Here is a 17,853-nt window from a genome sequence, read left to right as displayed (position 1 = left end):
AATAGCAACAACTATAAAACAGAATCGGAAGATATCAAAAAAAATAGTGGTAACGTGAGACTTGGAGAGCTTTCTCAAACCATGACTGAACAAGTAGACGAATATACTGTGATTCCCCGAAAATAAGAACCTAGCAGGACCATCAGCTCTAATGTGTCTTTTGGAGCAAAAATTAACATAAGAGCTGGTCTTATTTTAATATAAGACAAAATATTAAAATAAAACCGGGTCTTGTAATGAATATAATACCGGGTCTTATATTAACTTCTGCTCCGAAAGATGCATTGGAGCTGAGGGTCCGGCTAAGTCTTATTTTCGGGGAAACACGGTAAGTGAAGATATAGAAAACTAAATAACATATTAGTACAGTAACTGATTGATAACTATCAAATTCCATACCCTAAAAACAAACACCACTTATTTTCGAGTTTCCAAGTAACACTCAAGAAAAAAGCCCATATAATTTTCAAAATGGGGAAAAAAGTGTGAGAACCTGGGCTTTGCCATCATAGACTAAAGTATGAATTTCAGCTATGCCAATTAATTGACTATGAAACAATGAGAAAAAGATCTATCCAAAATAATTTTCTGAGGATTAAATAAAATATTTTAAAGCTTAGTAATGTGTCTTAGATCACTAAGATGTTTGATTCATACTCTAAATATTTTTCCTTTGGAAGAAAATATTATCTCTGTAATCTACTTACGTATAGTAATAGCAAAAGATCATTCATAAGTAATGTGTTTCCCAGAAAATAAGACCTAGGCGGACCATCAGCTCTAATGTGACTTTTGGAACAAAAATTAATATTAGACCCAGTCTTATTTTACTATAAGACCAGGTCAATACAACATAACATAACAAACACATAACATAACATAACATAATAAATACAATACCTGGTCTTATTTTATTATAAGACTGGGTCAGACCCGGTCTTACATTAATTTTTGCTCCAAAAGATGCATTAGAGCTGATGGTCTGCCTACGTCTTATTTTCAGGGAAACACCGTAACCTAAAATTCACATTTTTTTCCCCCAAAATGTAAATCCCTACTGTAATATTATAAAAGTTTAACTGACATATAAAAATGTATAAGCTATAATGTGAAGGTTTCTTGTAGTTTTTTGTTTTGTTTTTTTAATTTTTTTTATTGGGGAAGAGTGTGTTTCTCCGGGGTCCATCAGCTCCAAGTCATTGTCCTTCAATCTAGTTGTGGAGGATACAGCTCAGCTCCAAGTCCAGTCGCTGTTTTCAATCTTAGTTGCAGGGAGTGCAGCCCACCATCCCATGCAGGAATTGAACCGGCAACCTTGTTGTTGAGAGTTCTTGCTCTAAACTGAACCATCTGGCTTCCCCTCCAGAAGCTCAGCAGCAGCTCGTTGTCTTCAATCTAGCTGTGGAGGGCGCAGCTCACTCGCCCATGTGGGAATCAAACTGGCAACCCTGTTGTTCAGAGCTCATACTCTAACCGAGGCATCCACCTGCCCTTTACCATAGTTTTAATCACAAGCAATGGTACAATAAATAAAAGCTATGTGTTAGAGAAGGTTTGCCACTTTCTCCCGGTGTAGAAGTATATATAATATGCCATGGGTTTGTGTATGAAATGGAAAATGTATTTATGTGCATCTGTTATGTAGAAAATCAAAGATAATAGAAATTAATAAAAATTATTTCCTTTGCTATTCGTATTGGGAATGAGGCATATAAGAAGACTGGTGAGCTTTCTCACTGTATGAGGTATGATAAAAACACATGGTGAATGTTTAAATAAAAAAATTTATTACAGTAAAGGCACATTGCCATTAATCCCCCACAAAATACTCCCTCTCCGTTCAAATACATTTATCCCATCATTCTTGCCACTTCCTGAAGCAGTTCTGGAAGTCCTCTTTCATGAATGTCTTAGGTTGTGCTGTCGTTGCTGCCTTGAGGCCCTGAATCGATTCAAAACATTTACCTTTCATGGTCATTTTGACTTTGGAGAAGAGCCAGAAGTCACATAGTGCCAGATCAGGTGAATAAGGTGCATGAGGACACACCATAATGTTTTTATTTGACAGAAATTGCCATACCAAAAGCGATGTGTGACACGGAGCCTTTCCGTCGTGATAAAAAAATACGGTGAATGCTCCTGCCGTGTGCCATCCAACGGAAAGGCAGGGATCTTCAATACGGGAAGCAGTGTGTCAATCATTAGTAACAGTGTGTGACAAGTTTCAACTTCTTTGGTGCCGTCAGTCGGGTGCGAGCTACAGTTGAGAGTAGGTGTGTTTTAAAGTGTGCCGTAAATCATCCTCCATCATGACAATGCTCTGTGTCACACATCGCTTCTTATATACTGCAATTTCTGTCAAATGAAAACATGACAATGTGTCTTCATCCATGTTATTTACTGGATCTATCACCGTGCAAATGAAAACATGACAATGTGTCTTCATCCATGTTATTTACTGGATCTATCACCGTGCGACTTCTGGCTCTTCCCCAAAGTCAAAGTGATTCAAGACATGGAGACAGCCACAACAGCACAACTAAAGACAGTCATGACAGAGGACTTCTAGAACTGCTTCAGAAAAAAAGTCGAGAACCATGTGATTTCACTGATATGTGGGATATAAAACTGAAAACCACAAAGGAACAAGACAAACTAAGAAAAACTCATAGACACAGACAATAGTTTAGTGGTTACCAGAGGGTAAGGGGGGGGGTGGTAGCTGAGGGTAAACTGGGTCAAATATATGGTGATGGAAGGAGAACTGACTCTGGTTGGTAAACACACAATGTGATATATAGATGACGTATTACAGAATTGTACACTTAAAACCTATATAATTTTACTAACCATTGTCACCTCAATAAATTAATTAAAAAAGTAGCAAGAATGATGGGATAAGTGTGTCTGAAACAAGGGGGAGTATTTGGGGCGGGGTTAATGGCAATGAATCTTTTTTTTTTTTTTTAAAGATTTTATTGGGGAAGGGGAACAGGATTTTTTATTGGGGAACAGTGTGTACTTCCAGGACTTTTCCAAGTCAAGTTGTTGTCCTTTCAATCCTAGTTGTGGAGGGCACAGCTCAGCTCTAGGTCCAGTTGCCGCTATTAGTTGCAGGGGACGCAGCCCACCACCCCTTGTGGGAGTTGAACCGGCAACCTTGTGGTTGAGAGGATGTGCTCCAACCAACTGAGCCACCCATCCGCCCCCTGGCAATGAGTCTTTTATTGTAATAATTTTAAAATTTAAATATTCACTATATTGTTTGATCACACCTCGTATACCTTCTTATACTTTTTGAATCATATGACTATAACACTCCCCAAATTGAACTAAAAAATAACTAAGAAACTAAGCCCTTTTTCTTTTTCCATCTGTAGTGCAAAATATACAAACATCAAGTATCATTATAAATATAAATTTTTACTTAAGTTATATGAAAATACCAATAAGAAGCTTTATTATCTAAATATCTGGACATTCTAGCATTTACTATGTATATATATATATATATATATATATATCAATCCTTAATAATGTCAGAGATTTATGAATAGTTTTAAAAATCAAATTCGGAAGAAGTTTTACCTTCATGTGATATTTCAAAGCATCCAAAAGATTGAACTGAACACTGCACTTTGGACAAGATCTTTGAAAAGGCTTTCCCGTTTTATATTCAGTTGACGAGGTATCTGTACCTAAAATAAATTAAGGATTTTTATGACTCAAGTTTTTCTTTTTTAAACCTTAAACAACCAGTAATAATAGCTTTATAATTTATCATAATTTCTAAAATTGATGTATAAATATTATAATTTGTTTTTTATATGCCAGATTACCTTCTGATGTCATAACAGGGGAGGATGTCACTGAAGGAGAGTTGTTTAAAGACAATGAAGCACAAGAATTTATTTCAGAACCATCGTCACTGGTCTTTGGCCTTTTTGGTTTAACTCTGCTTACTTCAGAAGCAGGACGTTTTAGTACAGGCAGATTTTCATCCAGAGCTACAAAATTTAAATAATGAAAAAGTTATTTGTAAATTCTTTAGTCTAGGACACTGCTTACAAATGCTACTAAAATAGCCTTACCTTTAAAATTAAGTATATAAAAATACTTTGGAGCTAAAGTAAAGGTGATATAATTGAACTACCACATCATACAGATGACAATAAAGAATGATCAAAATTTATGTAATCAATAAGTAGAAAGAAACTGCACAAATAGCTATTATGGACTAAACACATTTGAACAATTTATGAAATAAACTTTTTATTCAAGAAAATTCTAAAGATGCTTTCAAATAAAGATATATGTAAATAGGTACCATGCAAAATGTCAGAACAAACAAAAAAAAAATCCCAAGGAAAAAATTAAAGCACAGAGAATACTCTAAGCTCAGTTCCAAAAAAATGAATTTATCTTTAGTTGCTTAAAATACATTTGAGTTTGTAAACAAAACCAATTTCTATTCTAAAAATTTAGAGAAACCCTTTAAGATACTAAAAAAAAATAACTTTTTTTTCTAATGGAAAATTCAAGTTGGTTCTTCTTCCACTTAACAACCCGACAGGTAGTTTAAATTATCTGTTTATTCCCTATGTCAAAATAGGAACAACTAATCTTGACTGATAATATCTCACTCATACATGTGAAAATTCAAACTATGTTCCCAAGTCTAATGGTTCTGTCCTAAGGGCATGTCAGTGGGAATGTCAAATAGAGAAACTTCCCTTTTACTTTTTTTTTAAAATTAGACTTTCAAATAAATCTTTGCTTGAATAGAGATTTCATTGCTAAAAAGTTTTGAGTTGAAAACCATCACCTTAAAGGCTGAAGGATTATATAATTGAGGGCATTCACAAGAGAAGTGGGGCTATTTAGGCTATAACCAGATCCGGCAAAAGGCCTTTTGAAAATAACAGATGTACTTTGCGATAAAGATTCTAAAACTGCTTATCATATTTTAAATGCTCCTAACTGTACACTAACAGTAGAAACAGTAGAATAGATACAAGCCAGGAAAATAAGAGCATTACATTAATTGGCTCCTCTGCCAAATTTGTGTTTCATTTTTTTGAGATTACGTAGAAGTGATTTTTTTCCATCCTTAAGCACATGATTCCTGACAGCTATACTGCAGGCACCTGGGACTGATTTCTGTATAATCACACTAACATTCTTGTTAGATGTTTAGGTTACTTGAACAACCAATGACTGCTGGTATTTTGGACAGGCAACTGATTATCTAGCAGGCTGTATAGTAAAAATAGACTGTTTTATATATAAATTTTTAAAGCATGAGTAAATCTCCAAGTTAAATAAAATCATTCTGAGCTCAATAGTTTTAAATTCTTATTCTTTAACTATTTGTATCTGTTGCCTTTAGCTTGTGCTGTTCACTATCCTCAACGGGGCCAATAAACAATTTTCATTCTTCTAAATCAAGTTCAAATCCAACATTCTCCAAGAACCCATGATCATCATAGACAGAAGTCCATTAATCATTCTTCTGAACATATAGCACACATTAGCGCTCATAATTATCATACTAACAACTGTTTATTTTCAAGTCCTTAAAGGCTATAATGCATTTCTCACTTCTCACTTATCTCATCTGAGCCTCAAAAAAGCTGAGATAAGCAGAGTGAGAATTAAAATTGTATCTCCAAATGGCTTATTTCAGGTCTGAAGAATCAATGCATTATGTGAGAAAAATAAAAGTATCTATTTTAGTAACGTGAGAAAATTAGGTATAAAGAAGGTAGGTGACTTGATAATGTCCACAAAAATCTTTAGAATAGAGGCTGAAATTTCTATCTTCCTGATCAACTATAACGCTATTTACTATTAGGGCAAAGTTCCACTCCCCACAGTACTACAACGTAGAGAGAGCAGGAGTCACTGTCTTTATCTTCTAGAAGCTTCAAGAATTCTGGATTTTTCTTTGAATAAAGACCATGTGCTTTATAAAATCAGATTTCAGACAAGTATTTTATATCCTAGTTTATTTTGGTTCTTGGCTATTTTACTAACTATGTGAGTGACACCTAGACAGGTGAATATCAAACTATTATCAAAACAGGAAAATATTTTTGGTACACGTATTACTATAAATTTCTTACTATTTTGGTTTGGCAAATACATACTAATTTGTTAGAAAACAATTTAAACATCCAAAAAATTATTTGTTTACCTCTCTCCATTTAGTGAAATATATCAAATTTGCTAATATAGAAACAGTAATTGCTTTGATTATAAGGATTTTTCAACTAGATAAAATTCCTTCTAGGCATACTAATTTATTTCATAATAATGAAGAACTTTATTGTGGTATACAATGAAAGAACTGTAATTCTTCAATTAGAAATTTTCATTATTACTCAAATGGATATTTAGTGAGAACTTACTTTGTACAAATTGTTATTTCTTTAGTACTGCCATTTTATACTACTCTATAATCATGTTTAATTATCACATCTACAGCATTTATTTGGATAGAAACACACTAACGAGTCTATGAAGAAATCAACTATTAATATAACCATGCACTTTCCTCATACTAATGACCTTCCAAATAATATTTTTTTAAAAACCCCATAGTATTAGGGTATCAAGGCACATCCCTGACTCACAGAAATTATATTAAGATTTTTTCATCCCATGGCTGGTTCCAAGTGAGAATGAGCTCAAAGAATACATGCTAGCCAACTTAATAGAAATAAATAAAATATTCTATTATTAAATACAATTTTATATAAAATCATCCAAGAAAGGCACTTTTAGCTTCCATCTTACAATATATGAAAAACTTAACATGAAGGCATGGACTTCAAAATAGAAATTCATTTCAAATGTATATTCATCAGTTCTCTTTTTATTATATTTATAAAAAGTGCTAAACCAAACCTTCTACACAAATTGTTGATCCCTCTTGGGAGAGTGGTATTGTATCCTGGGTCAAGTCAAACAGTAAATCTGAAGAATCATCCGATTCAACTTGTGATGAATTCTTTGTAAAGTCCTGTAAAAAGTTATAATTATTTTGTTTCATAAACTTTTATAAAGGTAATTTTACCTGTATGACAATACTATAGAGATATATGATAACCTCAATGATTCAATTACTAATAAATTATAAAACACAAAGGTAATTATTACTCTGTCAAAATTACCATCTACTGGGTAAGGAGTATACTATGAGAACTCTCTGAATTATTATTATAATTTTTCTGGAAATCTAAAATTAAAACATAATGATAATATGATTGGCAAAGTAAAAGTTATATTTTGGAAAAACTTTCCTGCAAGAAAATTTTGGCAGTATCTATCAAGGGCTTTAAGAGTTGATCCAATTATTTCAAATATTCCACTTCTAAGAATTCATGCTAATGAAATGAAAACATTTAATGGAGAATTATTTATTTTAGCAAAAAATGAAAACCTGTATGCCCAACAATTGAGGAATGGTTCAATAAATTAAATGATAGACTATCATGCAACATCATGCTTTTGAGAAATATCCAATTACACAGAAAAAATGTTTCCAATATAAATTTCAGTGAAAAAAGATGGACAGATATCTGTGTATAAAATATAGTCCTGATTAATATATTCCATATACCACACTAACCATCTGCAGAAAACAAAATCAAAATACAGCATGCATTTTGTTCTGTTTCTTTTCTATCCCACCATGCACCTTTATAATGGGAATGTAAGAATCTTGTTTCAGTGCTTTGTGCTTAAAAGTTGAAAGACAATTAGGTTTTAGGAATTTTACTTTGCTACTAAGATTTCTGTTGACATGGGTTTGTTAAGAAGTTATGGAGACAGATATTGAAGTGATCCAAACCATTCCATTTCTAGAATTTGAGGTATATCAGGCATATTTTTGCATTTGTGCCTTAATGTATATTATATAAAATCAATAATGGCTATGTGACTTATATGTGACCAAGCATAATCTTACTTCAAGGTAAATATTTTCTCCAAATATTTGCCCGCAAAATGGAAAATATTCACTAGCAATGTCCAAAATAGTTCTTTAACAGAAGTTCTTCCTAATCAAGTTAGTACTTTAAATCCTTTCCTAGGTGATAACTCTGGTCAATTAAGTACCACTTCAGAGAGCAGACACATTATTCAACAAATAAGATGTTAAAACAATTCCTCAATCGGGAATTTTTTATATCTCATAAAATAGTTCAGAAAGATACCAAATACAATGGCAAAGTACAATAGGCAATACACTGGGATTCAGAAGGCCTGTCCATTTAACTATGAAACCTTAGGCAAGTCACTTCTGAGATTCAAGTCATTTACCTTTCCAAATGAAATAAGAGCTACCAATTATTGTCCATTTAAAGTGTATTTGCCTCTTTCACAGTACATGCATTTTATCAAGTAGTTGTCACAATAGTACTAATAAAGACCTACTATTATCTCCCATTTTAAAAATAGGTAAATTTAAATATGGTTAAGTAAAGTTCCTAGTACAACCCAGCTTGTTAATGACGATAAAGCTGTAATGAGAACCTAAGTTGTCCTGATTACAAAGCCTGTGGCCATTATGCCATATCACATGGACTTTACAAGAATAATTACCTCCCTGCTTACTCAAAAGATCTGCTGAAGTAGAAAATGAATTGAAAACCTATTTGAAGAAATAATGACTGAAAACTTCCCTAACCTGGTGAAGGAAATGAACATACAAGCCCTGGAAGCAGAGTCCCAAACAACATGAACCGAAAGAGGCTAACACCAAGACACATCATAATTAAAATGCAAAAGGTTAAATACAAAGAGAGAATCTTAAAAACAGCAAGGGAAAAGCAGTCAGTTACCTACAAGGGAGCCCCCATATGACTGTCAGCTGATTTCTCAACAGCAACTTTGCAGGCAAAAAGGGAATGGCAGGAAATATTCCAAGTGATGAAAAGCAATGACATACAACTAAGATTGCTCTACCCAGCAAGGCTGTCATTTAAAATTGAAACAGATAAGGACCTTCCCAGACATGAAAAAGCTGAAGGAGTTCATCACCATCAAACAAGTATTACAAGGAATCTTAGAAGGACTTCTTCAAGATGGGAGGGGGGTTAAGGATGGGTGAAAGGGGAAGGGATTCAGAAGTACAAATTGGTTGTTACACAGTAGTCATGGGGATGTAGGGTATAGCATAGGGAATATAGTCAATAATACTGTAATAACTAGATATGGTTCCAGGTAGGTACTAGATCTATCAGGGTGACAGATGGGAATGGAATGGGGTTGAGGACAGGGTGAAAAAGGTGAAGGCATTAAGAAATACAAATTGGTAGTTAATAAAAAGTATGGGATATATAATCAACAATGTTGTGAAGATCATGGAAGGTGCCAGATGGGCACTGGACTTATCAGGGGGATCAGGTCACAGACTGTGTAGATGCCTGACCAATGCGCTATACACCTGTAGCTGTAGTAGAATAACACTGAATGTCACCTATAACTAAATATATAGGTATATGTAGTCATGGGATATGAAGTACAACATAGGGAAGATAGTTGATGGTATTGTAACCGCTATAAAAGATGTCAGAGGGGTGGGTTATCATTTTATAAGTTTAAATGTCTAATTATTGCATTGCTTTGTACACCTGAAAGTAATGAAACATAAATTAAAAAAAAAAGAGAGAACGACAATGTCTAAAAATTTCAGAGAAAATTCCCTTACACAGATTCTCAATTAATTCAGGGAAAAATATAATGTATATGTATATGTACGTACACACATACACACCATTCTCAACACTGGCTGCACTTTAGAGTCACCTAGAGTTTTTTTTTTTAAATCTCTCATGCCCAGGCCTCACCCTAAACCAACTGACAAAAATTTCTATTTTTTAAAAAGCTGTATTTTTTAAAAGCAGGATTGGGAACCTGATTTGATTAAACAACCATGTCCACAGAAACAAAAAAAATATGAGTTTGAATGAGTTCTAGTTTCTAACTTTGCTAACATGAAAGATACCGCCCCTCCACCATTTGTTATTCTTTCTCCCTGGGTCAGGTGTAGGAATGTTTTTCATTTATCTGCATTTAAATAATGATGTATCTTCCCCCCACCCACAAAACAGCTTATGACTGTGTGAGAAAACCAAGTTAATCTGATTCCAGCTAAAATCAAGTAATTTTTGCATTTTTGGTAGCCTGCCATCTTCAGGTACACCTATTAAGTTTTTCTTTTTAAAAGGAAAACATTAAAAACAGCCCATGGATGCTTAGAGGATTTTAGAGTTTGACAGCCAGTGGTCTTGGTAAAGGTTCTGATTTTAGAAATGAAGAAAGTAAGGCCCCGAGAGGTTGTGACGATGCTCTAGTTAGGATCAAAGTCTGAATCAACACTCAAGTATCTCATTTTCAATTCAGGTTTCTTGAACTACTCGTCCAAGGCTCATATTATTACTGAACAGTGTTTCAAAATGCAGATACAAATTTACCAAAGGTCTAATTTTTCCATGAAAGCTCAAATTTTATCATTGGCAAGAATACTATGTTTTTTCCGTGACAGGCACCCTTTGTACATTTTTGAAGAGTGAAAAACTGTACAGCAGACAACTCTAAAGGTGGCTCCCATGACTCTTTCCTGATATTTACACCCTTGTGTAATCGCCCCTAGAGTATGTGTAAGATCTCAGATTGCTTCTTATCAATACCGTGTTTCCCAAAAAATGAGATCTAGCTGGACAATCAGCTCTAATGAATCTTTTGGAGCAAAAATTAATATAAGACCCGGTCTTATATTACTATAATATAAGACCGGGTCTTATTTTACTATAAGACCAGGTCTTATACAATATAATACGATATGATATGTGATATACTATACTACACTACACTACACTACACTACACTATACTACCAGGTCTTATATTACTTTTTGCTCCAAAAGACACATTAGGAGCTGACTGTGCAGCTAGGTTCTATTTTCGGGGAAACACGTTAGAATATGCCAAAAATGACAAGACATACAATGAGTGTTACATAGGTCACCTTGCTGGGGACTCTCTTTCCCTTGCTGATTTTGAAGAAGCAACTAGTAATGTTAGGAAGGCCTACATAGCAAGGAACTGAAAACAGTTTCTGGCTGACAACAGCAAGAAACTACCACCCTCAGTCTGACAACCTACAAAGAACTGGATACCACCAACAACCAAGTGAGCTTGGAATCAGTATTAAATGATACTGCAGCTCTGGCCAACACCTTGATTGCAGCCTCATGAGATCCTGAAGCAGAGGATCTGGTCAAGCCATGCCCTGACTCCTTACTCACAGAAACCATGAGATAATAAGTGTATATTGCTTTAAGCTGCTAAGTTAGTGGTACTATTGTTATGCAGCAATAATTAATACATGCTGTTTTGTCAGTTATCCTTTCAAGTAAAAATGACATTCCATTAAAAAAGGCAGCGAGTTCAGTTTGCAATTAAATCACACAAGCGCTTTTTCTCAAGAAAACTTTTATACTGAAGATACAGAAATGCTTTATGCATAGTACCGGTTTGATCACACAGAATATTTATAAAGAGGTATATTCAAGGGTTAAAAGTTAATAAAATTAGTAAAAAAATATTACTTCTTTAAAGATATTCTTAAATAAAAGTCTAAATTTTCTATGGTAGGTGCTTGGGGATCACCAATACAAAAACTACTAGTATAGTTTGGTTCCATTGCCTTGATTCATATTAAGGTGCCAGTAGTTTTAACCTCCGTTGCTTTTGTGTCACCAGTGTAAATGTTGACAAAGTAAAAAGGGCAAATACGCTAGTGTTACTATGACAACAGTTTTAACCTCATGGACGCTGGAAAGAGTCTCAGGGAATTCGAATAGTCTGTGTACTATACCATTGCCCTAAGGCAATACTTCTATTTTTAAAAGTATATACTTAAATGTATGGCTAGATGTGTGAATGTGCATATTTTATAAACTGGGATAATCTGAATTGAAATCTCAGATCTATCATTTACCAGCTGTGTGGACTTGAGTGAATTATTTGGCCTCTCTGAGCCTCAGTTTCCTCAACTATAAAATGGGGATAATTATTGTGCCCACCTCATAGGGAAGTCATAAGAATTAAATGAGATATAATTTATATATAGCATTTAGAAAAAAGACCCATATTAACAGTCAAAGACATGTTGAATATTACCATTATCTATCACTTCTGTTAAAAAAAAATTCAAACTGAACTATGAAGGTATGTTTTCAGAATAAACAGCAACAATGACCTTGGAACAATCTTCCAATTATGACTACCTGGTTCAATTTACCATCTTAAGAATTTTGCCATTACAAAATATTCATTACTGATTATACTTTTTTACTAACCTTTAGCTAGCACAGTTTTCAATATTATTTCTATTTAAATTAAGCTAAATATAATTACCTGATTTATTAACAGGTTGGCTAGTTAGTCCTTGCAGTTATTACTCTGGGTATTGGTTGAGCTATTATAAAGATGGTGATATTTTCTTATAGTGATTATGCTTCTACTGAAATGGTGACTAGCTATGATAGTCCACAATTCCAACTCTGTATTATAATATCCAATATATCCCTGAACTAATTGTGTATTTTCAGAAAAACTTACAGGTTTAGACACGTTCTGAACAATAACAGAGCTATGTGAAGATTTAGATTCAGGATGAAATCTAGGTAGGGCAGCCACCGGATTTGATGTTGGGTCTTTGTAGTGTTGACTTGTAGGCTTGAATGCATCAGTAAGACCTGTATTTTAAAATTACACAATATATTGAATATTTTTCTATACAACCAATTTTGTCAAAATATTTCACTTCAAAATTAAAATAGTATAATACTGTACCTTGACTGAGTGTCTCATGCTTTACTCCCTTTGATGATGAGCTGGAGTTACCTCTGTTCAAAATATCTACAAAAATATGTTTATTTTAAAATTTATTTGAATGAAGTTTTTATTAAGCTAGTAGAAAAAACTTTCCAAAATATATCAATATACAACCAGTAATTGAAGTAAATGTCTTTCTCTTAATGGTGACAGGGTTGTATATAGACTTGGGTTCCCGTGACTCTAGCTCTTCCCCCCAATCCCCATGCTATATCCATACCTCTAAAAGCCTGGACATTTCATAATGGGCAAGCTGATTGGATTAACTAAACCATTACTCTTGAGTTCTGAAAGGAACACTATCAGAGACTGCAGACTAAATTGAACATAGAATTTACCGGAGTATCTCAAATCTACTACTACACCAAATGTCAATGTGAGCCTAACATGACCCTCTGGATCAGTTTAAGATGGCTCACTCTTGTACCAGTATGAATCCATAATTTTTGGTTATTGAGGAATCAACTGAAAATTTGGAAGAGTAGAGATTTGCCAAAAATTTCTAATCAGAAAAAGGTACAAAGCATTTAAAAAATCCCATAAAACCTCACAAAATTTCCTTTGTTCCCTCCTAGTAGAAAAGAACCAGATCTCTTAAAATAATTCTATAAAGTAAAGGGTCATACAACAGTAGGGTTATTGTATGATAATGGAAATGCAGTGCTCTATGACTAAGCACTACAGAAGTCTTCTAGGAGAAAAATCTACTTGATACTGTTTTCATTCAGAAATTCAAGAGAAGTATTTACTCAAGTCATTAAAGGGCTATTCCTGTAGTCTTTTTGGTGATAGTAGACTATCAAACAAAAGTTTTTAATGCCCTTCATGGTGGTTCTACATAAATATTTAGCTCAGGTTCCATATGCTAAAATATTTTATGGCACACACATAAAACATCAATAAAATAATTTAAATTCTGAGTTAACTCAGAAAAGAATTTCACTGGAGTCAACTTTCTTTTTGATAGAATCACTTAAAACCAATACACATTATTCTAGTTAAGTACTGTTAACAGTTATCTACAAGTGATATAAATCCAAGCAGAACTGCCATGCTTTCAATAAGATGATTTCAATAGTAATTTTGAAATATAGTAATATTTCAGTATGAAAATAATTATAGTGACTAGGAAACAATAATGAAGAGAATATTCTGCTCCACTATCAACAACAAACATACTAATATGGCTAGCTCATTTTATAACTGAAGTGGTACTTCACTTAGCACCTCTCAATTTGCCACAAGATTTTAAAATAAACTATTCTACCTCTTATAAAACTGAATAAAAACGCTAGCCCAAGTTGAGAGTCAAGAGAAGCAAGAACTAGGATTTCAGAAAATTAAAACCCTGTCTCTTAATCACACTATTATGCACTGTCATGGTAAGTAAGAAAACACTGGTATGCTGGCTACATTCTTTGGTAAATTCTCCTTGACTAAAAGAAAGTAAATATAATAGGAAAGAATCTGTTTCCTCTTTCTCTGAAATTCAGTATGTTGTTCCTCTGCATTTTACACATTTTTATTGGACCTTTTAACATTATCATCAATATTTTCACGTTAACACCGTAACAATGTTAAATATAATTACTCTAACTGAAATCTAACAATCCACAAAGGTACTAGTCATGTTCTGCTGGAAAGCCATGAGGATCAGGTGTACTGATAGCCTGTGAGGTCCAAATACAGTGGCTGAAGAGCAGTTCCTCCTCCTTCCTGAATATTATCAGGAATTGATGGAAGATGGGTGTGGCCAGAACCACAGCCCATGTTGGTACACAGACCAGAGATTGTACAATCATGCAATGCCTGTTCATTTTGTAGCCATGAATCAAGATGGCACTGTGATGAAGCCGTTACTTGGATGTGAGAACCCCCTCTTAAATTAATACAAACTTATTTAGTATTCTGAAATTTAAGTCAAGTGTTCCAAATACTTCCTTTTCTAGATATATTTGGGTTTAAGGGAGAGAAAGAAAAATTAACAAACAGGTAAATAGGCTACTTGGCTCCACTAAAAATTATAATTTCCAATTTTAGAAGGCCTACATGCTGTTAGGTAATCTCAACCTTTAGTTAACTTAGTTAACATTTCCCTCTTCTCTCATGTTAACCTCTCATCTCCTTACTCAAGTCCTCAACCACATTCTCCCTCTAATTCTTAGAAATTCTTACTGATCTCTATGTTCCTCCTCATACCTGTACTTTCTCACCTTACAGAGTAACAAGGACATATAAGACGGTCCACAGATTTTTCCATTAGAAATAACATCTTATGAAACTTTACTTCACTGAAAGCAAATGCTTACTTGAAATGGCTGGTTTTGAACTTGATATCTCTCCAACAAAGATCAGCTCATCATCATCTTCATCCTGAATTTCTTCTACTTTCTTCTGCCACGGTTCCAGTTCTTCTTCTTCACATTCCATAAAGAGTCCTGCCATTTTTGAATTATCTAATTTTCAAAAGGAGAAAAGCAAATCTTATTTTTAAATACATTTTTCAATACATAGTATGATATTTAACATGCATTTTAATAATCCTAATAGCAATTACTGAATTGATATTTGTAGATAGTACATGGTAGCAAATGAAGAAAATCAAAACTCGATTTCTAAGATCTACACTAGTAAAATTAAGCTATCTAGCTAGATAATGGATGACAATAGTTATTTATAGTGGCCAATAAATTTTAGGAACAATCAAATCTAATCAAACTGAATTCAGTTTTATGACTAGAATATGGTTATATCTATGAAAATAACTATACCTGACTATTACCTGGAAAAAAACCCCACAAAATTCTGTATTAACAAAAGGGAGATAAACTAAGAAGAAACAACAGGTAGAAGACATAATAGAAAACCTGAACCAGACTGAGGAATAACAGGCGCAGAGTAAATCAGAGATGAGGTATTACAATGAGAGCAGGGTAATTAAATGAGGCTTATTCCATCTCAGAGCAGATTAGACATTTCTCACCTGGAGAAACTAAGCAAAGAACATACTGTGAATACCACCAGCCTACAAGTGCTGACTAAGCACACAGACCTCCTAGCAATCATTTTAGTGCCTCATTCTTAAATATGGATGGAGCACCAGAAATGTGACTATAACCTCCAATGTGAAAGACCAAAGCAACAAATTAAAAGATCTTAAAGAAAACAGAGATAATATAGACGGCAGATAATATAATCTCTATTATATTAGAGATAATGTAATTAGCATTTTTAGAGCTAAAACAAGAATGTTATAAAAAGTAGTATTCAGAAAAAGACTACAAACATACACACAAAAATATATTCAGATCTATTTTTAAAATCCTATAAAAAAGATAGCCAAAATTCAGTTAAAAGTAACAAAAAAACAAGAAAATCAAATGCCAAAGTTGAGCAAATGTCCCAAAAATGGAACAAAGACAGGTGTGTGTGTGTGTGTGTGTGTGTGTGTGTGCATATACACAAAATAGAGAAGACAAGATTATCAGAAAATCAATTTCAAAGGCACAACTCATTTAATAAAAGTTCCTGAAATGGAATAAAGAAAAAGGAGAGGGGATGTATTCAAAGGAAAAAAAAAACAAAAGGAAAAAAATCACAGTTCAAAGGACATAAATTTCCAGACTGAAAGGGCCCACCAGCACCTAGCTCTATTTAGAAAATATCCTACAGTAGAGGGACATACTGTGAAATTTCAGAATCCCAGAGCTAAGGTAATATTGTCAAATCTGAGAGAGAAGAAAATTAGAATACTGCTTTCAAAAGTCTTAGTAAAAGTAATTTTCAGTTTATAACTCTGTACCCAGTCAAGATTTTTGTCAAGCGTTATGTACATATTCTTTCATCAAGAATAAAGACCAGCAACATCACACAAAATTTACCTGCCATTCACCCTTTCTTTCTTAGCAAGACTCCACCAAAATCTGAGACACAAGGAGGAAGGAGGAAGACACAGAATGCAGAAAACATGACATTTAACACAATACAAAGACAAAAGAAAGTCCCATGACAATAGCTGTTCAATAGGCAGACAGAGCAACCAGGCAGTCTAGAGCAGAACATTACTCCCAGAAGATCCCCCACCCCTCCACACACATAAAATTAAATTGTTAGATTAGCAGACAAGTTTTACCATGTAGAAAATCGAGTTAAGACGCTACAGAAGGGTATGAAATGACTTGGCTACAGCTTCTAATAAAATTTAGCAAATTTTAAAAAATAAAAATGATATATTTAAAAAAGAGAAAATGTAAATGTATCAATAACATATTAATACCATAGTACTATGGTCATCAGCAAACAATATTTATTATGGTCATCATAATAAAGACATCAAATACGATTTAAACAAAAATTGAGATATAACTACATTAGGAGATACCTGGAGGGAAGAGTAAGTGTAAGAAAACTCAAGTCTTCATATTGTTTGATAGAAAGATCATTAGATAATGGCAAAAATGAATGACTGAAGAGACTGCAGTATGTTTTTAAATTTTAGAAATATGAAAATATTAGAAAAACAGCTAAACTAATGAAAGTGGATGCCTTGAGCAAACAGAGTATATAGGCCCAAAACGCATGAACACCCATGTGCAGATCCCTCTTTCCCGCTTTCTCCACCTTCAGGAAACTGTGGTTAATGCAACTTAACTTATAACTTCCAGATTATTTGTCTTTTTAACACTATTCATGTATTCTTCTGGTTTAAAAAAAGGTATTGAGGGAGCACCTAAATTAAAACAATACAGAGGGTGCCAAAAATGTACACACATTTTAAGAAAAGAAAGAACTGTACTAAAATTCTAATACTCAATATAGCCAAATAACAAAAGATGAATACAAAGTAATTCTCAAAAAACCCTGAGGCCATCCTGTGGTCACCAGCCGCCCCCCAATCCCTTTACCCTTCCCCCCATCCCCAACCCCCTCCCCCCCGCCCATCTAA

At 33.8% G+C, this 17,853-nt stretch overlaps 1 protein-coding gene across 3 annotated transcripts in view; it reads right to left on the bottom strand.

The window, feature by feature from the left end:
• The window catches only part of ZNF280C (zinc finger protein 280C), a 62,647-nt gene that overhangs the window by 25,050 nt on the left and 19,744 nt on the right, over positions 1-17,853 (bottom strand). For 2 of the 3 annotated variants that reach the window (XM_081042489.1, XM_081042488.1), the window contains exons 4-9: positions 15,218-15,364; positions 12,867-12,932; positions 12,633-12,769; positions 6,910-7,024; positions 3,840-4,007; positions 3,589-3,698 (exon numbers count right to left, since the gene is read on the bottom strand). In XM_081042489.1, coding sequence (XP_080898615.1) covers positions 3,589-3,698; positions 3,840-4,007; positions 6,910-7,024; positions 12,633-12,769; positions 12,867-12,932; positions 15,218-15,364 — 743 coding nt within the window. Of the gene's footprint in view, positions 1-3,588; positions 3,699-3,839; positions 4,008-6,909; positions 7,025-12,632; positions 12,770-12,866; positions 12,933-15,217; positions 15,365-17,853 lie in introns of those variants that run through there. The other variant, XM_081042490.1, reaches the window with a different exon arrangement.

The sequence above is a fragment of the Rhinolophus hipposideros genome (assembly GCF_964194185.1).
Source record: "Rhinolophus hipposideros genome assembly, chromosome: X".
NCBI classification, from domain to species: domain Eukaryota; kingdom Metazoa; phylum Chordata; class Mammalia; order Chiroptera; family Rhinolophidae; genus Rhinolophus; species Rhinolophus hipposideros.
The sequence above is the reverse complement of the archived record's forward strand: the minus strand, read 5'-3'. Positions and strand labels throughout refer to the sequence as shown.